General features: G+C 53.4%; 1 protein-coding gene across 1 annotated transcript in view; it reads right to left on the bottom strand.

Annotated features, from left to right (window-relative positions):
• Positions 1-25,092, bottom strand: part of LOC149307076 (protein unc-13 homolog C-like) — a 77,706-nt gene that overhangs the window by 6,123 nt on the left and 46,491 nt on the right. The window contains exons 17-26 of the mRNA XM_089537961.1: positions 22,628-22,761; positions 16,198-16,283; positions 11,789-11,915; positions 10,298-10,394; positions 8,485-8,628; positions 7,481-7,558; positions 4,504-4,581; positions 3,634-3,663; positions 1,483-1,571; positions 680-826 (exon numbers count right to left, since the gene is read on the bottom strand). Coding sequence (XP_089394087.1) covers positions 680-826; positions 1,483-1,571; positions 3,634-3,663; positions 4,504-4,581; positions 7,481-7,558; positions 8,485-8,628; positions 10,298-10,394; positions 11,789-11,915; positions 16,198-16,283; positions 22,628-22,761 — 1,010 coding nt within the window. The remainder of the gene's footprint in view (positions 1-679; positions 827-1,482; positions 1,572-3,633; positions 3,664-4,503; positions 4,582-7,480; positions 7,559-8,484; positions 8,629-10,297; positions 10,395-11,788; positions 11,916-16,197; positions 16,284-22,627; positions 22,762-25,092) is intronic.

Genomic DNA, 25,092 nt, shown 5'->3' with positions numbered 1-25,092 from the left:
GCTGCCTTCAGAGAGAGCCCTGGGAAGAAGGGGTCCCATCCACAGACAAACAGACAGAGGGACGGATGCCTGGATGGGTGGCAGAGAGTGGGGAGAAGCCCCCAGAGGGCAGCCACAGGCAGCTCTGCCACAGGGACAGCTGGGCCCTTGGAGGGCTGCAAGTCAGATCCCAGGAGGAGCTCTAGGGCTTTTCTCTACTGTGGGGTGGGTGAAGGAAAGAAAATTCAGAAGCAACACTGTCTGTGTGGGAGGGGGACCCAGTTACCACATTGCAGGAGAAGGAACCTCTTCTAGCTACTTTCTGAAGTTGTTTTGTTTTGTTAAGCATTTTTAGAGGAATTTAGATGGGGATTTTTCAAGTTGTATAAAAAAGAGAAAGGGTGCTGAAAGAGGGTTCTATCGGCAGCTTTCAGGTTCACAGACTGATTTCTGCAGATGCTTCCTGGGTGGATTCCAGCAAACCCCCCCCCCCCCAAGTTCCTCTGTAGAAGCGGGAGGCCCTCGACACAAGGCCAATGCCAAGGCGACTGCAGAACCCATCACTCTCTGATGCCAAGGGGGGGGGTGGATGAGGTGCTGGGAGGGTGGGCATAGGGCCGAGCACCCCCAAAAGCAGAGCGGGGGAGCTGCCCTCCATCTCCCCAACTCCTCCACCCTCCCCAACTCCCCCAATCCTTACGTTTTGTCAAGGAAATCCATCAGGGGCCGCAGGACGATCTCTGCCTCCACGGCGCTGTTGGCCTTGTTGGCGGAGGGTCCATCTCCCCTCATCTGGCTCAGCTCGGTGCCCATCTGCCGCACACACTCCTCAATCACCAGCTGGAAACTGAGAAATAAACCCAGGAAGAGAGTGAGGATGGATGGAGGGGGGACTCCCGAGTGCCTCCCACTCCGAAGACCACATCTCACCCTCCCCAGGTGACAGCGGGGTCTCTGGTGCTGGAGGCAGCCTGGGAGAGCTGCTGCAATCGGGTGGACAGGTTTGGGCAAAGCACCTTCATCTGGTCTCACCAGACCCACACAAAGCCCCAGGTCTCAATGGAAGGGGGCTAATGGGGGGCTCCTGCTAGGAGATGCCCAGCCATTGGCAAAGACCTTTCTTGGGACGGTTGCCCTCTTTCCTTCCCTGAAGAAGGCCTTGGCACCCAGGGTCATCCCCTTTTGATTTCTGCGCTGCCTTTTTAGAAACACAAGACCTCCTTGCGAGGCACAAGATCATAGCCATCCGGGGACACCACACAGCACAGTGAAAGTGCCTTGGTCAGTTTTCAAAATCACCGTCATAGGTCCAGGTCACGCGTAATCAGACAAAGGCCTCCAGAATAAGGCCGTTGGTGCCCGGACCCCCCGGCTGCCCACAAGATCCACTCACCCCCACCCACGGCCTCCTGCGACGGCCCTGCCCGGCTGGCCTCAGGGAGCACCCAAGACTGGACCCTGCCCATGGCCCTGCCCTACTGTGGAAGGTGTAAGGAAGGCTACCTGGCCCCATAGATGACGCTGAGCTCATCCAGGACAGCGCTGAGATGAGCCTGCAGCTCCTTCAGGGCTGCACTGGCCTCCAGGTCCAGCTGGAAAAGAGCACAGGGGGTGAGCCTCCCTCCGTCAATACATCCTCTTCCCAGTCCCCCCCCAGCCCCCCAGCCCCGCTGCTTCTTTCCAGAGGTCCCTTTGGCGGAAAGGAGGCAAAGGCATCCACTCACCTACTACAGGGAGGGGACATTAATGGGAAACCAATGTGGAAGTCCAAGGCCAGGAGAGCCAGAAGGGAGAGGACACGATCTGCCTCCCTGGAAGCCCTCGGGAGACCACCGCTGCTCCTGGAGGAGAGCCTCCCAGTGGGGCAGGGGGTGGGGGAGACTTGCGCCCCTTTGACCGGAGGGGAGTTTCACACTGGTTTGCATTAAATGTTGGCAGAAGCCGTGCATCCAGCTGGGGTGCAGAGAAGGGAAGGGGAGAAGTGTGTGGCGGCCCGGGGGGGCCCATGCGGTCTCTGCAGTGGGGGGGGAAGGGGAGGAAGGGGCTTGGCTCCTGCTTTTTGGAGGCTCTGTCCATCCACCCCAACACAGCCTCGGGCAGCCTCCAGTGGGGCCCTGGCATGCTTGGGCCCCTTGCAGCTCAAGGGTCTCTGCCCAGCCCCCAGGTGCCATGGGGAGAGAGCCCTTACATAGCACACACAGATCTCTCAAGGGGTGCGAGGTGCTGGTGGGGAGAAAAGGGGTGTCCATGCACAGGCATTCACATTTAGCCCCTAGTGTGCAACCTCTGCCTGTCCCTGGGGTCCTTTTGCAGCACCAAGGGGACGTGGGTGGCAGTGGCCAGAGAAAGGTGCCTCTTTCAGCTGCCCACATGGCTGCCGTCTGGGCTTTAGTGGGAGCAGGGTGAGTTTTCCTCTTGTTGCCCCCCCCCCCACAGCTGGCCCAACTCTCCCACCCCCAAGTGGCTGTCCTGCCCCCGGGGCCACAATGTGTGAGGAGAGCTACCCATTTCCCAAGGGCTCAATCCGAGGGGAGCATCATGCATGCCTTTGAGAAGCTACTTCCTGCCCTGAGGTTCAAACCACCCACCGGAGAATGGACAGCTCTGGAGTGGCTCCCTGAGCTCTGGAAACACCTGGCAGCCCATTGCACAGAGTAGCCAAGGGCCACGGGGGAATGCAGGTGGAGGGCACTTGCTTGGGCAAGATGGAAGGGTAGGCTGGGGGCGGGAGCCTCTGGTCCACCCGCTGTTGCTGCTGCCACAGGCTCAGAGAACAGGGCATCTCCCTGCTTCAAAACGTGGGCCCCTCCAACCTCCCCCTCCCTTTGGCGCAGAGGCAGAGGTCCCACATCCCATACCATGGAGGCAGGATACTCCAGGGAAGGCAGGGTCTGTGTCCCAACTGGCTTCTTCCATGGAACTGAATGGGGAATCCTGGGATGCTTCAGCAGGACTGTTCAGGGGGCAGGGGGGAGTCTGGAAGCCCCCTCAGCTTCAAGAGACGACTTGTGTATAAACGCATAAAAAGAAGCCCTAATCCAGGCCATGTGAGCAAAAGCCCTGAGCGAGGAGCCCCACATGCCAGGAGGGCTTGAAAAGAGGGGAGCACCTGCTGGGTTGGGGGCCTTGCAGGTTCTCAGGAGCAATAGGGGCAGCTGGGTCGTGAACCTTTCCTGCATTCCCTCCAATAGCTTGGAAATTGTGCCAGTGGGCATGCCCCCCAGCCCCCTTCTGACAGGGCCCTTCCCTGGGCACTCCCCACCCCAAACTCTCACTGGATGGGCTAAAATGTAAATGCTTCTGTAGAAAGTGACTGCTCTCTCTCAGCACCAAACTGGCATTTTAAAGCAAGCCCCCCCCTGCCTCTCTCCCACCCCTCCCTTTGCACATGGTCTGGAAAAGAAGCCATCTTTGTGAGCACAGAAAGATCTGGAGCGTAACGCAGAGGCCGTGCTGATCTTTCGGGCAGCTGAGCATGGGCAGAGGTTGCACCAGCCAACTGACTGACGCACGCACGCACAGATGGACGAATGGACGGAAGGATGGGAGGACGCACAGGCGGACGCAGAGAACCCCGGCAGCACAAGGGTCACTCTGAGCCATGGGGCAGGCGGCCAGGGGAAGAATTAACGGAAGATGCTTACTAGCACAAACCTCAAAAGAAAACCGCTCTCCTTCTTGCTTCTGCTCAGGGAATGGCAAGTTAAATGCATCAGACAGAGACAGGAGGACATGTTACAGACATGCACAGCGGCCCCACTGCTGCTTCCAGGACCCCTCCCCAACCTGTCTGAATGTGGGCCAGTGCAGACGGGAGGCATGATTGCTGGCAGCGCCAGCAACAAACAGCCAAGAGGACCAAGAGCCCCACCAGAGGCGGCAGTCCGGCCCAGAGGGAGAAGTTGGCCACACACCAGGACCGGGGGGGGGGGGGGTGCAGCCTGGCCTGTGCCAGCCCCTGTTGATGGAGCTCCTTGTGCCCACAAGGGACCCACTTCTCTGCCTCTTCTCTTCCCGCTTCAGTGCTCCAGGGCCAGAAGGACCGGCCTCCTCTGCACCTCCTGGACAAGAGGGTCTGACAGGGGCCTCACAGCCCCCCTCTGCCCACATTCACTTGCCAATCGAGGGCAGCCTTGTAAAGCAGCCCTGATGGCACCTTTGCAAGACTGTCCTAGTGGGCAACAACACGGGAGTCTTAAGTACCAAGTCAAACCACGGCTTCTTTTTGTGAAAGCCTTCAGGGACTAATCTTTTTTCCTTTTTCAGTGAACATGGTGGTTTTAATAGGTTTGGGCTTCTCTGCTGTTTCAACTTGTAATCTCTATAATGTGCTTTTATCTGATTTAAAATATTTTATAGCTTTTATCTGGAATTTTAAATTGTTTATATTGCCTTAATTGCATGCCACCTTGAGACACAGCAACAGCACAGAAATATTTTAATTAATTAATTCCTAACTAATTCACAGCTGGGTTCTTTCTTTGAACAGAGATTAAGTGTTGGAACAAAGAGCACCTGACTCACCTCTTTCCCCCCCATGGCTTCAAACATCTTCTCCAGCAGGACTCTCAATTGCTGAATGTTGTTCATCAAGATACAGGGCTAGAAATGAGTAAATAAGGAGAGGACATGTATTTACAGAAGCTAATTATAGATGCTAGCTATGGAAAGGGGCACTATTGAGGGGGGGGGCAGGCAAGTGTCAAGGGGGCACTGTGGGGCACCCTTTTGCAAGGAGGTCTTCCTCCTCTCCATCCCCCAAACCATCCCACCCCCTTATGCCAAGTATGTGTTTCCATCTTTCTTAAAATGGATTGCCCACTTGCCACCTGGCAGAGTCCATGGGATTTCTCTCAGCAAGCAAAGCATTCAGCCTGGTTCCTTTTGCAGGCTTCTGGGATTTTGAAATTATTATTTTCCATCTCTCCAAGACAGAAAAAATGCTGAAGAGAGATGTGGAAATCTCCCAAAGTGGCATTGTCTGAATCATTGATTTGTGACTGCCAGAGAAGACATTATTTGGACAGAGGAAATCATTCAGCTGGAATGAGATTTCTGAGGACAGCAAAAAGAATCCATCCAGCAGCTGCCCAAAAGGCATGGTCCCCAAGCCACTTGAGCAGGAGCTGACCAGTGGCTTCTTGGCATGGCTGACTGACTGGATGGCAACCACGGGCCACTGGTCTCTAAGTGGCACAGAAGCCCAGGAAGGTTTGGAGCTCCCCTTCAATGTGGGGATGAGAGAGGCTGGCTGCCCCTATGCCCTTCGGAGACGCTGCCCTATGCCCTTCGGAGAGACCCTCCACAGTTCTCTTCTCTGCACTTGTGGGGAAGAGTGCCAGAGGTTTATCAGACGTGAGTTTTTGGCGATTTTTCCCACCTATCGTGCAATGTTAGCGTCACGAACGTTGCGCAATAATGTGAAAGCGCGATGTTCTTCCAGACGCCATTCATTTCTATGGGAGCCCGTTGCGCAACGCTCCCGTAGTTTAAGTGTCATTCCTCCCCCTTTTGGGCATTGCAGGTAAAAGTGGAAGCCAGGCCATGGTCTCCCGTTATCTTGCGAAATGTGTTGCAAAATGGTTTGGTGTAGTAGGCAGCAGCGCAACGTAACGCTAAACTTACTGATTGCAAAGTTCCCATGATGCTGGGCTGCTTTTTGACCCCATTCCCTGCCGGTGGCCTTCCTTCCTTTACCCCCAGGGAAGGGGGGGGTGGCTCTGTCTTTCATGAACACCTTGGAGGCTTCCAATGTAAGGAACCCCCAGGGTCATCCACTCCAGCACCTGGGAGGCTGCCCCATTCCTCTTTCTTGCATGGACACCTGGGAGGCTGCAAATGAAAGGTGTCCCTAGGGGTCATCCATTCCAGCCCCATTCCTCTGCCCTGCAAGAACACCTAGGATGCTAGAAATTTAAGGGTCCCCTTCTGCCTGCCACCAATACCATCATCCACTGCCTTTCCCCAGGGGCCCATTTGCACCTCCCCTTCTGCCTGCCACCAATCCCATCATCCACTGCCTTTCCCCAGGGGCCCATCTGCACCTCCCCTTCTGCCTGCCACCAATCCCATCATCCACTGCCTTTCCCCAGGGGCCCATCTGCACCTCCCCTTCTGCCTGCCACCAATCCCATCATCCACTGCCTTTCCCCAGGGGCCCATCTGCACCTCCCCTTCTGCCTGCCACCGATCCCATCATCCACTGCCTTTCCCCAGGGGCTCATCTGCATATTCAAATGGGCATGCGTGAACATACATGTATGCGAATATATATATATATATATATATATATATATATATATATATATATATTCAAATGGGCGCTCATGTACATACATACATGTATGTGAGTATATATATATATATATATATATACTCACATACATGTATGTATATATATATATGTATATATCAATACATATTTATGTGAATATTTACTTATAAACAGATAGAGAGAGAGAGAGAGAGAGAGAGATGTATATATAAATATATATAGATCGATGTATCAATACTGACTGCCCCCATTATTTGACCTGCCACCAATCCCATCATCCACTGCCTTTCCCCAGGGGCCCATCTGCACCTCCCCTTCTGCCTGCCACCAATCCCATCATCCACTGCCTTTCCCCAGGGGCCCATCTGCACGTCCCCTTCTGCCTGCCACCAATCCCGTCATCCACTGCCTTTCCCCAGGGGCCCATCTGCACCTCCCCTTCTGCCTGCCACTGATCCCATCATCCACTGCGTTCTCCTAGGCCCCCTATCTGCTCCCTATCTGCCCCCCTAATTCGACCTGCAACCCTCCCAGAGAAAGCCCTTGGACAAGTCACACTCTCTCAGCCTCATAGGATGGAAATGGTGAACCCCATGTGAACAATCCTCCCACAGCTAGCATGTGCATATATATGATCGCTCATAGCGATCATATATATGCACACACTGCAGGCGAAAACAGGAAACAGGAGACTGGAAGGGGCTTCTCCCCTTTCCCCTCTCCCCCCCCCGGAAGCAAAAAGGTCAGGATGCCACCAAAACCTCCAAGGCGCATGTGCAAATATGTTGTTGCGAAATGCGAAAGACAAAAGGAAGGTGCGAGTGTAGTAAATAGTTCCGCAATGCGTGATTTCGCATCATGGGAATCGCAACTTTTGTGCAACGTCGCGCTATTGTAGCGCTAACATAACGTTACGGGTGAATGATGGAAAAGCAAGCAATATGGTAAGACATCGCGCGAAATAGTCATTTCACAACGTTCTTTACACTTCCTTAGTGCAATTACAGTGTCCAAAACTTGAGTCTGATAAACTCCCTAGTCTCCTCCCTGACCCCTAGGCCATCTCTTGCCCTGCCCCATGGGACTGCACCTGAGCCCAACTGTGCCATGGCACGAGGCCACCATCCAGACCCAAAGCGTACCACTCCCTCCGCCCCCGAGTAACACCTCTGCCTCGCTATGGAGAGCGGGTGTTATAGAGAAAATCCACTAGGAAAAGATACTCACCACATTTTCTTTATCGCAATAAGAGCTGAAGTCGTTTGTGACAATTGCAGCGTACTGAGTGAGCACTTTATGGATGGTCTGGAAGAAAAAGGGGGACCATCATGTTTCCAAAAAAGAGGGGGAGGTCATGCCACCACTGTCCAGAGCAGAGGGCCCAAAGACCCCTGTGGGAAGGGGAAGAGAACATCCCCTGAACTGGACCCCTGCCCACTTCCAACTGGCCCCCTGGACTCCCAAGACCATAGTGGCTCCTCTTGGCTCTCAAGTCCCATTTAGCTGGGGGCACTGCAACTTGTACAGGATTTTGGGTTGCAGCACCCACCAACCATCTTCCATATGTGCTTTTACTCACATGCACGCACACACAAAAGTGCCATTTTGGCAAGAGAGATACAGACCCCCTCCCCACTTCAGCCTGGGGGCAGGAGAAAGGCAGCTCTGCTCTCTGGCTCACCCTCCAAGCACAATCCGGCCTCTACAATCCCCTGGTTTTGCTCCCAGGAAGGCTGCTCTGAGCTCTTGGCGGGGGGCCTAGGGACAGACCGCAAGAAGCCATTCCCGGCCTGAGGGTGGGGTGCAGCCACTGCTTTGCTTCCACACGTGGGGCAACTGGGCAGCTGTTGCTGAGCCAGACTCTGACACTCTGTTGCTAACCTGGGGCACTTTGCCCCCTGCATCTACCCATCCTGGAGCCACCTGGCACCCCTCTGAGCCATGCATACAGTCCAAGGTCTCTAGTTGGGCTGAGACCAGCCTTTGGGGCACAGTCCTAGTTTGGACAGGCCTGGCACTGGAAGGGGTCACACTGGCAAGTTGGGTGGTCTAGAAAACAGGAGGTTTCCTCAGAGGGAGAGGGCAGGCCAGCATAGGGCAGCCCCACAGAGGATTAAGAGAGGCCACCTATGAAAGCCGCAGAGACAGAACCCTGCTACCTGACCCACCTGCTTGACCCCTGCCTCCCTCTGCCAGACCCCTGGGGCAGCGCCAAGAGAACACCAGTCTACCTTGGCAAACCTTCTCATGAGGTGGGAGAGGGCTTCTGGGTTTGGACATTCCAGCTTCTTGATGATCTCAAAGCTTTGGTTGAGCTGCGTGAAGACATCCACCACGGAGCAAGAGAACAGAGCATGGTCCGAGGTTTGCTGGAACTGCAGCAAGGGGGGGTGAGACCATTAGAGGACGCTGGCATGGGATGGGGCCCTGCTGGCCCTTTGCCTTCCTGCCTTCCTCCAAAACTGCCCCCAGAGGCTGCAACAGCAATTCCTTGGCTCTGCTCTTTGACTTCAGGCTTCCTGGGTCCAAAAGGGCAGGGCAGCCTTGAATCCTCTCCGGATCCCTGCTCTAAACTAAACCCACCACGACCAAAGGAAGCGCATCCCCTGAGATTGTGGGAGCTGCCTCTGGAGCATCTCCATTTCCCTCTCTTTGGGGCAGCAGGAGAGACCACGGCTGACCACTAACCACAGGCTGAGAGCTGAGATGGACTGGCAGCCAGGGTGGCCTTCCTCACAGTGACAGGGCTGCAAAGGCTGCATGAAGCTCTTCTGGCCTCAGTGGGCAAAGAAAGCCACCGAGCCAAACAAGGTGGAGATGGAGGTGCTCAACAATGGCTCTTTTTCATCCTGGAGAGATGTGACCAGTGGGGTCCCACAGGGCTCTGTCCTGGGGCCAGTTTGCTATTCAACATCTTTATCAATGACTTGGATGACAGAATTGGGAGCATACCTATCAAATGTGCAGATGACACCAAGTTAGGAGGAGTAGCTAATACTCCAGAGGACAGGATCAAAATTCAAAATGACCTGAATAAACTAGAAAGTTGGGCCAAAGCTAACAAAATGAAATCCAACACGGAGAAATGGAAGGTACTGCACTTAGGGCGCAAAAATATATAGATATAGGATTATAGGGGACACCTGGCTGAATGAAACTACATGTGAAATGGATCTGAGAGTCCAAGTAGACCACAAGTTGAACATGAGTCAACAGTGCAATGCAACAGCTAAAAAGGCCAATGCGATTTTAAGCTGCATCAATAAAAGTATAGTGTTTAGATCAAGGGAAGTAATAGGGCTACTCTATTCTGCTCTGGTCAGGTCCCACCTGGACTATTGTGTCCAGTTCTGGGCACCACCGTTTAAAAAGGATGTGGAGAAACTGGAGCTATGTGTCCAAAGGAGGGCGACTAAAATGGTGAAAGGTCTGGAAACCATGTCCTATGAGGAATGACTTCGGGAGCTGGGGATGTTTAGCCTGGTGAAGAGAAGGTTAAGAGGTGATATGATAGCCCTGTTTAAATATTTGAAGGGATGTCATATTGAGGAGGGAGCTGACTTGTTTTCAGCTGCTCCAGAGACTAGGACCCGGAACAATGGATGCAAGCTACAGCAAAAGAGATTCCACCTCAACATTAGGAAGAACTTCCTGACAGTAAGGGCTGTTCGACAATGGAACACACTCCCGCGGAGTGTAGTGGAGTCTCCTTCTTTGGAGGTCTTTATACAGAGACTGGATGGCCAACTGTCGGGGATGCTTTGATTGAGAGTTCTTGCATGGCAGAAGGGGGGTTGGACTGGATGGCCCTTGCAGTCTCTTCCACCTCTATGATTCTATGAGGTCAGACGCATCACTGCCAGGACCACAAGGAGCCATAAGTGTCCAGCCAGCCTCCTTCCCCGACTTGGTTTTGGCGAAGTTAACAGGGTTCAGCGCCCTCCTCAGCCAGCTCCCCACCAGTGTCCCCCTTTGTATGGGGACCTGGCAGCCTCCCCTAAACCTCAGCCTTGCCCTCACAGTGGCTGAGCCCCTCTCCCTCACCCCGTCTTTCTTGTCCCGTCCCAAGGCACCGTGGAGGAACTCCATGGAGACATCCTCGTTCTCATCCAGCCACTGGATGACGAAGGGCTCAAACCACCTGTGAGGGAAAGAAGGAGGGAGGATAGACGGGAAGAGGAGGTTCTCCCCCTACAGCTGCCCCCAACCTCAGCAGCCCCCTCCCACCCAGAAGCAGATAAAGAACAGCAGGGCTCCCTGAGTACAGAAATGCTCGTGAATGCTGGGTTGGGGGGCCAGAGCAATGGGGCCCCTTCCTTGCAAGGGATGGCAGCCTAGAAAAGGGGAGGGGGCAGAGATCCAGGGGACCCACTGCCCCTCACCCCTGAGCCTAGGATGGATGCACTGTGGGATTGAGCTGGGCACTGCACTCAAATGGGGGATTTGGTTCAAGGTGAAGCTGTTGGCTCATCCAGAGCCCCCCCCCCTTTGGCCAACAGCTAAGCTGAAGTGGGCACCAGTGACCCCCACCCCACCCCTAAGGGTCTGTAGAGCAGGAAACAGAAGCCCTTTCTGGAGCAGCCGTTCTCCTGCTCCAGAAAGGGCTTCTCTGTTCCCATCTCTCTCTCTCAAAATTAAAAAAAAACAGACTCTGGTCTGTTCCGGGTGTGTGTGTGTGTTTCAAAACACTTTCTGGATGGATGTGCAGCATGTTGTGGGCCCCTGGGAGTCAAAACAGCTGTCTCCTACCTGCCTTGGTCATTTTCCTGGACCCCATTTGTTGGGGGACAAAAAAAGGGGGGCAGGAAGTCACTTCTTTTTTTTCTTCTGCAGAGGTCAGGCCCTGAAATGCCAAGAAGCTGCACAAAGACAAGCTGTGTGTGTGTGTGTGTGTTTGTGCCAAGGACCCCCGCCACAGAAGGGCAGCCACCCAGCCCAGCCGAGGGAGCAGAGACTGGATGGGGCCGTTGGGGGACTCCCACAGGGTGCCACGAAGCCTGGCAGTCTGGAACCCAAGGGCACAGGAAGAGGGTGGGAGGGTGTCCTGTGGGCACGCAGTCCTGGGAAAGGGGCAGGCTGCCCATGCCTGGCCTGTGCCCATGGGTCTCTGTGTGGGGACTCTTCCTGAGTGCCTATCCCTCTGCCCTCTTTTGCCTGGGGCAGCTGCTGTTATGGACAGAGCCCCTCCTGTCTCTTCTGGGGCCTTGCCCAGGACACGACGTGGCCCCCCCCAGCAGTTTCCGCTAAGCACAGTGGATGGAGAAGGGCTTTGGGGGGAATGGCTGCCGGCTATTGTCTCTCAGGAAAACACAGACGTCCAGAAGAAAGGGTCTTTAAAGTTCGGAGTGCACCTCCGCTTCAGTGGACTCTGGCTGCAAGGATGTGCCAGATTAATATTTAAAGGAAAGGGAGATCAGCACGCAGAATGAAAGCTCTACCAGGACCGCTCCTCTTCTCTTCCCTGTCCAGTGCCATTTTCGGCTGCCCCCAGACCCCCCCTGACCCCTCTGTGCCAGGCCCCTTCCCCAGACTTACAGGGAATACTCGGGCGCGGCCTCTCGGAAGGAGGAGAGTTCTCGCACGTATTCATTATAAAACCATTTCACTTTGAAGTGCAAATTCATATAATCTGTGCTCTTGCATAACCGCTGCTTTTCATGCTCTGTAATGGAACACAAGAAAATAAAAGAAAATATTTAATAAAACTGCAGCCGTAAATAAAATTACACTATCCCAGATCCCATTTTAGCTCCAGCAAAATAAATCATGCCAGACTTTAGCGTTGAAAACAGGTGAATCTTCAGCAGGACCAGGACCAGTGGGATGTATCTCATAGCGCCTGCCGGATGACTACAAAGGCAGAGGGCAAGTGGCCCCACAAGACCTGTGTTTGGAAACCATCTGGTTGGCCTGGGCTGGCTTGGACCAAGGCTATCCTCTCCTGTGTGGGCACTGCTTTCACCCAGTGCCCCCTATCTGGCTCCCTCTTCTCAGGGGTGGGTTGACCTCCTGAGGGTCCGATCTACAGCCCCCCCCCAGGCGGAGGAGAGAGGGAGTCCCTGGTAAGGCTGTAATAGGAGACACCCCCCCCCAAAAAAAAAGCCCCTTCCCCAGAAGAGCCTGCCTTTGTCAACCTGCCAGAGACCATCTGGGATTTTCTTGGTTCTTCTTCCACCAAAGTGCAAAGATAAAACCAGTGAGTCTTCAAGGTGCTGCCCCCTTTCCTCCCCACACTTTTCCCCCCTCTATTCTCCTCCCTCTGACTCCCTTCTGACTCAGGCCTCAGCAAGGACCCAGAGAAGGACCAAGGCAACAGTAAAGCCTGCCCATGGCCTCTGACCCTCCATGTCTCAGGCCCCAGAAGGAACCAGTGTGGCCCTTGATCTGCCCATGCTTCCTAGGAAAGAGTGAACCGAAAAACACTGAAGTTGCCAGGGAGGCTGCCCAGTCTAGCTCCTCTCACCTTCTTCGCCCCACCGTCATGTCTGCCCAGCCTGGCTTTTGCCATGGCTTGCCCAACAAAGGCATTGCCACGTCTCAAAAACTGGCACACAATTGTGTACCCTGTTCAGTTGGCCTCATAAAAGCATCCACCTCGCAGGGAAGTTGGACACTGACAGACGTGGCCAGGGTGAGTCTGGAGCCCACCTTGGTGTTTGGCTGTGGCTTTGAAGGGGGAATTGCACAGCCCCTCTGCCGGGAAAACAGGGGAGCTTCCCTCAGCCCTTTCCCTCCTGAGAGAGGCAAGTATCCAGGCACAGCAGCCAGGAACCAAAGGAGGCTTTGCTCTGTGCCATCCCTGGGAAGCTGCCAACAGTGCCTCCTTCCTCGTCTGGCAAATGGAGGGCAAGGAGTGCCTGCCCCCCAGAAGTAGCAGCAGAAGGACAGGGAGGGCTGGACTTCAGGTACCCCACCGGATGGATGGCTTGGAAGACCGCCTGGCAGCACTCAGGTCAAAAAGGAGGCTTCAAGGCAAAGCCAGCATGGCTGCATCCCTGCTCTCAAGGTGACCAGGAGCCTGCCCTCCTCCGCTTGCCCATCTGTGCCACCTGTACAACTGATGCCAGGCTCCCTCCTTGCAAGATAGGAAGCTCATCCCCAGAATCTGTCATTTTGGGCAGGAGATCAGAACGTACGGTGGGCAAACAAGAGGCCTGAATTCATTTATAAGTGTCAGTAAAACGTGACTAACTCCCAGCTGGAGGGTGCTGAGTGGATTTCGCTGGTGAAATTTGGGAGGCAAGTGGGGGAGGGCTGGCACTTGATGCTTTGCCACTCTGCTAATCTTGTTGTAAAACACAACGTTGCTCCAAGTATGACAGGATTTGAGAGAAAGGGCTTAAATACTATAGAAAATCAACAGATATCTGACAGATGCACATGGCTCAATAGAGGTTATATTTAAATAAGCCATATTCTGATCCCCCCCCCCCCAAAGCAGGAGACAGAAAGAGGAGGAGGAGGAGGAGGAGGAGGAGGAGGAAGAGGAAGGATGGGTTTGAAGGAGCAGGGAGAGTGCGGCCAATGATGCCCCCCCCCTTGCCAGATGCTGCTGCTTCTTCTGCTGCTCCATCTCCTGCTTCCATCTCAAACCTGCCTGAGATGCAAGCCAAAAGGAAAGCAGGTTCTCCACTGGTGCAAGGGCCAAAGGAGATTCCCAGATGGGCACCTCTGCTCCCCTCTGGTGGTACCAGTCCCTCACACACTAAGCTGGGAACGCAGGGGGCACGGCTGCAAGCGAGTGAGTCCATGGGAACAAAAGCACCAGGCTGTGCCCCACATCCCTGTGTCCAGAAGCCACGCAGAACAATGCCATGGGCACTATCCAGAGCAGACTTTATCTGGTTTTAGACCCAGGAAGCCTGTGCCGGACTGTCCTTTGGCAGTGGCAACATCCTCCTCCTCGGCCTTGCACAGCTCCCTCCCTGCCCCGCTCCACCTTCCTCTGTCCAAAGGACTTTGGAGACGTCGCCTCAGGGCATCGCAAGGGAGGCCTCTGTCCAGTTGTGACAGCTTGCCAAGTTGCTCCCACTCCAGTTTAGAACCATGTCGAAAGAAATGATCCAGCGTATACATTAATGAGAAGGAAAAAGACAGAGAGGAAGGAAGCCGCTGTCGTCGCTCGTCCCATCGTCCCAAAGCTCCACTGGAGGATAGCTTGACCAGAAACTCCTGGGCAGCTGGGCAACCCACCCCAAGGAGGACGAGGAGCCCAAGGGCAGCGTTACCACAATCGGTGTTGCCCACATGGGCCATAGAAGAGCTATCTGGCCAGGGCAGTCTCTTCTGGCCACCGACAGCATCCACCTGGGTGTGGAAAGGAGAGGGAGGGCAGGGGCCGATTGGGTCTCCTGCTACCAGCCCTTGGCCCACTGGAGTCCCAGCTGCACCCCCAGGCAGCTTTAGGATTGGGGCAAGCTGAGGGGCTGGGGTGACTGTACATCTCACCCCTTTTTCTAAACCAAGATCTCTTTTCTGACCAGAAAGGAGTGCAGCTGGAAAACAACCAAAGGACACCCTTTTTGCGGGAACACAGATCCAGCCTGCCTGCCTTCCTCCCAAAGTCTGCCCTGGTTCACTCAGGGTGCACCCCAAAAGCTCCTCTCTTTCTGCCAACATGACGTTGGGGGTGCCGGAAATGAGCCCCTGGGCAGAGGACAAATGTCTGCTGCAGTCACTGGCCATCTCCAAAGCATCTCCTGCAGCTGAAAGCTGGAGCCGCTTCTCTAGTCTCTCCGAAATTTCATGGGTCTGTGTGACTCCAACAAGTTGTATAACATACGGTACAACTAATGGCAATGTGTTGCACTGTGGTGTTTTTGTGTTGGGGGGGGGGAGTATTTTTCGAAAAGAAGGTTGCTCTTTTAGCAGTAGCCTTTGGAAACACCCACCAAACCTAAAATATGGCTGCATTTGAGTTTGTTGAGGCTTTTTTTTTTTTTTTTTTTTTTTTTTTTTTTTTTTTTTTTTTTGGAGAGGAGTGAAATCTCAAGCCCTAACTCCCAGGGGGTCCCTTGGGTCTGCCTTCCCTTTCAGGGAGAGCCCAGTTGTGGACGTGGGAGCCCAGCAGCTCAAAATCTAAAGGGGCAGAAAATTGCAGGCAGCGGCGGTGGCGAGGAGGTGGGGACACTGCCAGCTGGCTCCTTCTAACTGCCCCTCCCTGCCTCCTCCCCCCCCCAGGTGTGAGGTGGGGAGGGGAGAGCCCCCCTCTGCCTCCCCATGTCCTTGCTGACCACAAAACTCTAGAAAAGAAACCTCCTCAGCCCTTGCAGCCACTGCCTTGTTCCTCCTCTGCTGCCTTGCACAAATCCTTTGTGAAAGGAGGTGTATTTGGCTGTGCTCCAAACCAACCACTGAATTTGAGTTACATAAAAACCGCCCTCTGCAACAAGCAGGCATGATGCAAGCTGACAGCACCAGGCAGGGGTTCTTTTCTCCCACGTTTTGGACCATGGCTGAACTACACACAACCAGCAGGTACATACCCTACAGAACGGGAGGAATGTGGCCCAGAAACAGAGGTGGGCTTTGCCAGAATCTATGGTCGGGGGTTGGGATCCAGAATGTCGCACTGTTGGCTCTTGCCGTTCCCTGGCACAGGGGATGCTGGGCTGCCTCCCTCCAGCCGGCAAAAGCACGCAACCCTCTGGTGAGTGGGACTGAGGGGGGAATAGGTGCCATGCCACCAAGCAGGTAGATGTGGAAGGAGAGCATCAAGCAATCATTCTGCCTGTGGAGTACAAACCCATCCCAACTCAGAGTAAAAATGGGTTTGCGGGGGCACATGGCACATGAGGGGCTGAGAGTGTTGCTCTCTTGGCCTGGTTTTCTCTTAGAGGGAAACTCCTCCCCTTGTATGGTGGTCCTTCTCTCTGGGCTGCAGGTGGCTCCAAGGGCACGCTCCCCAACTTCATGTGCCGAGTGGCATTTGCCTGTTTTCTTACCTTCCAGGGCATACTTCATGTCCTGGGCAAAGAGGGTCCATGTGATCTCTGCACTGACTTTGCCCATGTTCAGCTCCTGCGGGAACCTGGAAAAAGCAAAGATGGGGCATGCATCAGTTGGTCAGTCGGTCAATGAAAGAGTCACATCCCGCCCTAAACTGGGAGGTCTCAGGGTGATGCGCACAGCACAAGCACAGCAAAGATGAAATAAAAGGATTTGACCACAACAGGTTGCTGAAACGGGATCAGTAGCTCTCTGCTGAAGAGCAACCACTTGTCCAGGACATCTCCTGCAACAAGCATCAAGCCAGTCATGTGTCACAAGAGTTCCCGGTTATCACAGAGCCCAAGAGGTTCCTAACTAGCACCCTCAGGTGTGACTGCTGAAGTCTCTGAGGACCACCACAGTCCTGGCACTCTCTGCTCCGCTGCCTCCAAGTCCCCCTTGTCGTCTCCATCAGGGACCCAGAGGCTGGGCAGCTGGGTGGGCAGGACACTGGCTTCCAAAAAACAGCCCTGGTATACGGAAGATCTCCGGGCAAGGAAGCGGGTGCTGCGACGTCTAGAGCGTGACTGGCATAGACACCAGCGCTTAGCCGACAAGGCTCTCCTGGACCTTCTTTTGGAGGACTACGGAGAGGCGATAGATGCAGCAAAGAATTCGTTCTTTGCTGCACGTATCGCGTCCGCGGAGTTGCGTCCAGCAGAGCTGTTCAGGGTAGTGAGCGAGCTTACTCGGCTCCCTCCTGCCCTGAACCCTATTTTGGAACCATCTAAGGCCTGCTGTGACCAATTTAACAACTTATTCGTGGATAAAACCTCTCGGATAAGGGCTGATCTTGATGCCAATATTAGTGCAGATACCAGAGTAGAGGTCTCCAGAGCTTCCGCGGACTCGATTGTACTGAATCACTTTGAGTGTGTAAGTACCGAGAATGTGGACAAGATCCTTAGAAGTGTTAGGAAGACAACTTGCTCTCTCGATCCCTGTCCCTCGTGGCTAGCGGCTCAGGGGGGAACGGTCGTAACTTCCTTGTTGCACCGTATTATCAATACATCATTGAGGGATGGGTAATTTCCATCTAGCTTAAAATTGGCCACGGTAAAACCATTGCTAAAAAAGCCCTTCCTCGACCCCCTGTTGCACAATAATTATCGGCCAGTATCACTATTGCCATTTTTGGGGAAGGTGATCGAGAGGGCGGTTGCAATCCAACTTCAATCGATCTTGGATGAGACGGATTATCTAGACCCATTTCACACCGGCTTTCGGGCAGGCTACGGGGTTGAGACGGCCATGGTCTCCTTGATCGATGATCTCCGTCTGGGCATGGACAGGGGTAGCGTGTCCCTGTTAGTGTCTTGGGCATCTCAGCGGCTTTCGATACCATTGACCATGGTATCCTTCTGGAGCGCCTGGGGGAGTTAGGAATCGGGGGCACTGCGCTCCAGTGGTTCCGTTCCTACCTCTCGGGCAGATGGTGCAGCTGGGGGAACGTGTGCTCCGATAAGAGGGCCCTTACATCTGGTGTCCCTCAAGGAGCCATTCTGTCCCCCATGCTTTTCAACATTTACATGAAACCGCTGGGAGAGATCATCCGGAGGCACGGGGCGCGGAGTTATCAGTACGCTGATGACACCCAGATAGTCTTCTCTGTGTCTCTGACTGATGCAGTGACCAAGGATGGCATCTCTCCTCTCGATGCCTGTCTGGAGTCAGTAATGGGCTGGATGAGGGAAAACAGACTCAGCTTGAATCCAGAGAAAACGGAAGTGCTTGTGATAGGTTCTCCAGGCCCGGGGATGGTTATTTCTCCACCTGTCCTGAACGGGATCACGCTCCCCGTGAAGGACTCTGTCCACAGTCTGGGGGTGCTCCTTGATTCGTCACTCTACCTTACATCTCAGGTGGATGCGACGGTCAAGAGCACCTGTTATCAACTTCGGTTGATACGCCAGCTGCGTCCCTACCTGGGCCGGAGGGACCTTGAAACAGTAGTACATGCTCTGGTAACCTCTCGATTGGACTTCTGCAATGCGCTCTACATGGGAAAACCCTTGTACCATACTCGGAAGCTGCAATTGGTGCAGAATATGGCAGCAAGATTGGTCACTGGTACTTCCAGGACCAGTCATATAACACCGGTCCTTAAAGACCTTCATTGGCTGCCTATTCGCTTCCGGGCGCAATACAAGGTGTTGGTTATTACCTATAAAGCCCTAAATGGCTTGGGCCCAGGGTACTTGGAGGACAAGTACCATACAATCCGCCCCGCACACTTAGGTCTGCCGGGAAGCAATTACTAAGAGTCCCAGAAGCGAGATATTCCATCACTAATCAGAGGGCCTTCTTCATCTTGGCCCCTAGGCTCTAGAACTCGCTTCCCGGCGAGCTTCGCTCAGCCACCTCACTGGACCAATTTAAAAAGGGGTTGAAAACACACCTGTTCCAGCAGGCATACCCCTAATGCTCCCGAAGTAGTCCCCTCTCCCCTCTCAGCAGCACTGTAATGCTAGCTGGTGTTATTGTACTGTGTATTTTGTGATTTTATTTTGATGTTTTACTGTGTATAATGCTGTTGTTGCATTTTTAACATGTTGTTACCCGCCTTGATCACTGGAAAGGCGGGCTACAAATAAAATTTTATTTATTTATTTATTTATTTATATTATTATTATTATTATTATTATTATTATTATTATTATACGTGTTCTCTTTCTCTGGTCCAACACAGGGCACTCCCCTCAAAACTGGCATCAGCATCAATGGTCTTCATTGCGGGCATTGGCCATTCCTGCCCCCAGCCCAGCTGAATATCTGGTTATGAATACCTGTATTTTATGTGAGTGCTACACAATCCCCATGCCAAATAACAACATTGTGCAACACATGCCAAAGACTAGGTGCCACTGCAAAAGGCACAATACATGCACAACCACAATGCACAATATAGTAGAATGCATAACCACAATGCAAAGTATAGGACACACAACACAACGTACCAAGCACAATGCAAAGCACAACCACAATGCAAAGTATAGGACACACAACACAATGTACCAAGCACAATGCAAAGCACAACCACAATTCAAAGTATAAGATGCACAACCACAATGCACAAAGCACAATGCAAAGTACAGGATGTACAACCACCATTCACAATGCACACCCGTAATGCAAGTTATAGGCTGCACAACTGCAACACACAATGCACAATGTGTGTCTTGGAAAAACAAGGCACTGACAAATATGCTGCTTGTCCATTTCTGCTGCGGCGTCTAGTGAAATCTTTCCATTGCACAGTGTGACTTTCCAATACCATAAGCGCAGCGTGACTTGCACATGTGAACACCCCTAACAGAACCCCAGCCCTAGTCAGGCCTTACAGCCAAAGCCCAGCCTTGCTTTGTGTGTGTGTGTGTGTGTGTGTGTGTGTGTGTGTGTTTTACTGTGGACCAAGCTGGCATTGAGCAGAGGCACTGACAGACTGGAAGATGGGTCGCCAGGGAAGCCTAGCTCTTGGAGGAAGGGAGAAGGACAGAAACACCAGCCAGAGTCATCCCACCCTCTTGGCCACAGACATTGTGGGGCTTCATGGGGTTTGCAAGCACTCTTTTGCTGCCTGAGGTGAGAGCAGCCTTCTCCATTCAGTGGAAATGCCCAACTTGTAAGAGGGCAGTCAGGGATTAGGAAAAGCACAACACCTGGGTTGCAGGCAGCCTCTCCTGGGAGAGGAGCCAGTTCTGCCCTTGTCTCAGGAGTGTTTGGGGCTTACTGAGATCACTTCATGTTTTGGCCCAGGAGGGCTCTATTCTTTCGGGGTCAAGCTTTTTTAGACCTTTGAGAGCTGCATGACCAGCTTGCATTTCAGTCATGCTTGCATGTGAATGGGCAAACACTCTGCCTCTGACTAGGGTTGCCATAAGTCAGGACCTCCAAACCGGGACAAATGTAGGACAAATGTAGGGTAACATTTTCAAATGTAGGACACATTTTATACAAATGGAGGACATGCGAAAAAATTCCATGGTTTTTTTTAAAAATGTTAATATAAATGCATGTTTCTTAGGCATGATCAAAATGGAGGACATTTGGGCATTATTCCTAGACAGATGGCAGAAATGTACTTCCCTTTCTGGCCAAACATCCCCCCCCCAATTCCAAAACACACAATAGCACATTTGGGCATTTGACAAGGCTTCTTGCATATTTCAGAGGCTTATTGCATAACCAATCCCTTTGGGTTTAACATTTAACATGGTTATATATTTAACATAGGTTATTACATATTTCAGTTGCTTATTCCATAACCAAGGTCGCCATAAGTTGGAAAGGAGTTGAAGGCACACAGAACAGCAGCAACAACAACAGAGGAGGAAGGGGGGGGGAGAAGAAAAATGAAGGAGAAGGAGAATGAAGAAAAGAAGGAGAAAGAATAGGAAAAATAATATAAAAATAAGAGGAGGAGGGGAAGAAGAGGAGGAAGAGTGGAAGAAGCAGAGGAAGAGGAAGAGGAGAAGAAGAAGAGGAGGAAGAAGAGGAGGAGGAGGAGGAGAAGAGGAGGAGGAGAAGAAGAGGAGGAGGAAGAGGGGGAAAAGAGGAGGAGGAGGAGGAAGAGGAAGTAGAGAGGAAGAAGAAGGGGAGGAAGAGGGGAAGAAGAAGAGGAGGAGAAGAAGAAGAGGAGGAAGAAGAGAAAGAAGAAGAGGAAGAAGGGGAGGAAGAAGAGGAGGAGGAGGAGGAAGAAGAAGTAGAGAGGAAGAAGAAGGGGAGGAAGAGGGGAAGAAGAAGAGGAGGAGGAGAAGAAGAGGAGGAGGAGGAAGAAGATGAAGAGGAGGAGAAAGAAGAGGAAAGGCTTTTTTTCCCGCCTGGGCTCCGTCCTCGGTGGCAGAGCCCAGGCAGGGAAAGAATGCTCCCCTCAGGGAGGCATTTTTCCCCGCCTGGGCTCCGTCCCCCACAGGGGATCCCAGGCAGGGAAAGAATGCTCCCCTCAGGGAGGCATTTTCCCCCACCTGGGCTCCGTCCCCGGCAGCGGAGTCCAGGCAAGGAAAGAATCTTCCCCTCAGGAAGGCATTTTTCCCCGCCTGGGCTCCGTCCCCCACGGGGGAACCCAGGCAGGGAAAGAATCCTCCCCTCAGGGAGGCTTTTTTCCCCGCCTGGACTCCGTCCCCAGTGGCGAGGCCCAAGAAGGGAAAGAAGTCTGGCCTCGTCGAGGCTTCTTTCCTTCCCTCGGCTCCATTCCTGGCGGCCGGTGGAGCCAAAGAGGGGAGGGAAGCCCCCCGCCAAAGGAAAGAGGCCTACACAGGCCTCTCTCTTTCCCTCGCCACCACTGTTGCAGACTTTGCAACAAAGCCCGGGGGCGGGGGCAAACCCAGGACAAAGGGCAAACCGGGGCGGGACTGTGCAGACCTGCCCAAAACCAGGAAAGTCCCGCCCCCAGGCGGGATATGGCAACCCTACCTCTGACCCACTGGAAAGGTGGGAAGCAATGGAAGAGGGAGGAGGTCTTTTCCGTCAAGAAGGACCGCCTCGTTATCTGAAGAAATATATTCTGGGATGGGTAAAGCATTTCAGGCTCCGTGAAAGGCCCAAAGTGTGAAACTATAAAGAGGGTGATACTTCTCTGGACCTCCCTGGGTGTTTTGCCCTTCTTTTCTGCCCCTTTCTGGCAAACAGGGAAGCTGCCAGAGAGCCAGATCAAACCTGTTCTCAGCAGCTTTGGATGACCCAGTTCATCCCAGTTTCAAAACACAATTCTTGGGAAAGCCATCCCCCCCAACTTATTCTGGGGAGGGGGATCTGACCAGGAAGACCCACAATGCAAGTAGCAGCAGAGGCCCTGTGAGAGTGGAAAGAAGGAGCTCTTAATGCATTCCCCATGACTCGGTGCTGGATAATCTTTTCCAGATTATTTTGCTTTCAGAAGCGCTGCGCAAATTTGGCATTATAAAAATAACCCCTGTATTTGCTGATATTAATTCCTCCTGGGAATTTGGCGCGCAAAAGCGGAGGAGGCTTCCGCGCCTGTCGGGGACAGCTGGATTTATCAGGAGGGTCTTGCTCGGAAGTGGCACTAGGCTGCCCTCTCAAGAGCTGCCCCCCATAACAAGAGCCAGGGGTCGCCACACAGCCAGACACTGCGGCAAAGCCACTGTCCCACAGATTGGTGACTCCTTGGCCATGGGCTGTGTGGTCAGGAGCCTGGGTGCCCTCCTCTCTTGACAGCCAGGTGGATCGGATGGGAAAAACAAGGTAGCTGGCATGGCAGGTGGACGGGCCTCCTCCTGCCCTTTTGCATGGAAGGCCCAAGAGGAGTCTCAGCCTCATAAGCATCTCACTGGCCACACAACCCCTCCAAAACGAAAACAACCCACCCCCAGGGTCTCTCCTGCAGTCCTTTGCCCTCCTCTTACAAAAAAGAGCTCTCCTTACTGGTTCAGGACTGGCGTGTAAGCTGTCTTATCCTCATCGATGATGGTGACCATGAGGGTGATGAGCTGTGTCCAGAAATCCAGGTTTTGCATTGACGGGCCCTGCTCCTCTCGGGGGACATCTTGCTTCTTGCCCTATTGCCAAAAAAAGGAGTGAGTGAGAGAGAGGAAAAGACTTTCCATTCCATGGCTTCTCACAAAGCAACAGCTAGAAAATTCACAAGAGGAAGGCCTGGCCAAGGCAGAGGTGGGAATGAAGCACCTGCCATCCATTCCAACTCCTCCACCAGTTCTCTACTGATGGGGAAAGGCCACCCCACCATGGCTACTGGTGTGTGTGGGAATCCTGCCCTGGCCCAAGGTGGATCTGGGTGGCCATTCTATGGGATGGTGGTGCCCATGCCCCCAGACTTTGCTTGGCATCCCCAGTGGCACTTCCCACTACCTGGGCAAGGCAGGGTGCGTTTCAGGATGGGCAGAGACAAGGGACATGGGATGCGTGCAGGAAAGAGGGGCTACTATTTGTATTCTGCCCCCACCCCAAATGTGTCTTCATCTACCCAAAGCCACCACAATCAGCTTTCTGTGTGCCACTCAAGAGAAAACACCTGCAGCCTCGCTCAGCAGTGAAGCCTGAAAACTCTCTTCCAGAATACCTGGAGCTTTGGCCCAGGGCTGCTCCTGCCAACCCCCCGCTTACCCTGCCACCCTTCCTGAGGACCTTCCCTTTCCAGTCACCATCACAGAGCGGGCAAGCAAGCATAGAGGCTCCATCCCTTAATCAGGGCCCATTGCCACGCTCACGCCATGCAATGCCCTCTGCCACAGGCTCAGGCCTCCTCTTGAGTTTACTCCCTAGGAAGTCCTACCAAGCAAAGCTCCCCAAAACATCCGACAACTGAACACTTTCATCTCTCTCCTCAGCTCTGCTTCCTAGGCAGCAGAGGCATCTCAAGGTTAAAACACAACCAAACATGAAACAGCTGCAAGAACAGATCTAAAGGAGCTGCATAAAGGAAACTCTTTCCTTTGAATTGCCCTTTAACATCAGTTGTTGTTCCCAATGAGATAGGAACAGAACAGAAATTGCCATTAAGGAAGAATTAATGGTAATGAGCAAGAAGCCCACATGGTTTGACCCTCCAGACCAGAAGCTGTCTTCAAATGCCAGCCCCAGCCCCTTTTTCTTGCAAGAAGAACAGCAGCCTAACCCAGACCAGAACCCAAACGAACAGAGGAGGACCCTGGGATACCACAGTGAAGCAACTCAACTGTGAGACCAAGTGAGCAAAGGGAGGCAGGTCCACAGCCCAGCTCCCACTTGGAAGCCAGCATTGTGATGGTGCATCTGCAGCCCCACAGATGGACGATGAGTGGCACCTGCCTGCAAGGCACCTGCTGAGGTTTTGCTGTGGCTGTTCTTCTGTGCTCATCCCTCTTGTAAGCCCCAGGGAGAGTGGGGCATCACCCACGAAAACGAATGTCTTTGCCCTGCAGGCTGAGGTGGGTGGAGATCTCCTTACATTGCAGCCAGTCCCTAGAGCAATGCTGACCATTAGCCAAGTGCTGCAGTGCTCTGTGTGATCCACAGGGAAATGGCACCAGGAAGCCACAGCAAAGCGAGAGCTATGGGAGGGAGACAGAGAGGGAGGCAGGGAGGGTGGCTCCAAGGCTCCTTGGCCACGAAGGCTGTTGGGAGTGAGGCAGTTCTGTGCTTGAAGTCCACTAAGGGAAAGTTCTGCAGGGCCCCCAGATGGATATCAGCTGGGATCAACCCCCACCACCACCAGCAGCAGCACTGCATCTTTCTGTGAAGGCCAGCAGAGCCCCCCCCCCCCTGCCACGCCACCTGTGCCCTTTTCAAATGCTGCCCATCACAGTGGCTTTGGCACATCTGAGTCTCATCTGTGTCCTGCTTGCACAAGGAGAGCTTTGGCGGCTCTAATGCTCTGCCTTTGGTAACTCATGGCAAGCATCCTTCAGAGCAGAATGCTTATCCACATCTGTGAGGCGTTTCCTTGTGCCAAGCCGAGACTGAAGAGCTAAATCATGCTTCCATTTCAAAATTCACAAGGGTTGAGGCCTCTGGCAAGACAGCTGTTCTGATCCTTGTAAAATGGGGCAAACAAGGAGAATGTCCAAATGTCACCCAAAGCTTAAACCGGGAAGAAAACAAGGGCTATAAAAGGCAGCAGGAGCGCTCCAGACATGATAAGGGCTATCGTTATGTTGCATCGGTGAATTCTTGCTCTGCAGCAGAACCAGCCACCGGTCATGACAATCCTGCCCATCAATCTCTTCAAGTTAATCCCAGGAATGACTCCTTCACATGTGCTGCAGCTGTCAGCAGATTAACCTCCTCCACTGCCATTGCTGAAACCAGGAAGGCAGGCAATTGGGAGAGCAGGCAGGCAGCCCTGAGGCCCCAACCCAGCCACACACACCGTCTGCTCCTCCGGCCCCCAG

This window comes from Sceloporus occidentalis, unplaced genomic scaffold, assembly GCF_023333645.1.
Source record: "Sceloporus occidentalis isolate IW3139 unplaced genomic scaffold, rSceOcc1.0.p SCAF_9, whole genome shotgun sequence".
Taxonomy (NCBI): Eukaryota; Metazoa; Chordata; class Lepidosauria; order Squamata; family Phrynosomatidae; genus Sceloporus; species Sceloporus occidentalis.
Note: the sequence above shows the minus strand (reverse complement) of the source record. Positions and strands in the feature narration are given on the sequence as shown.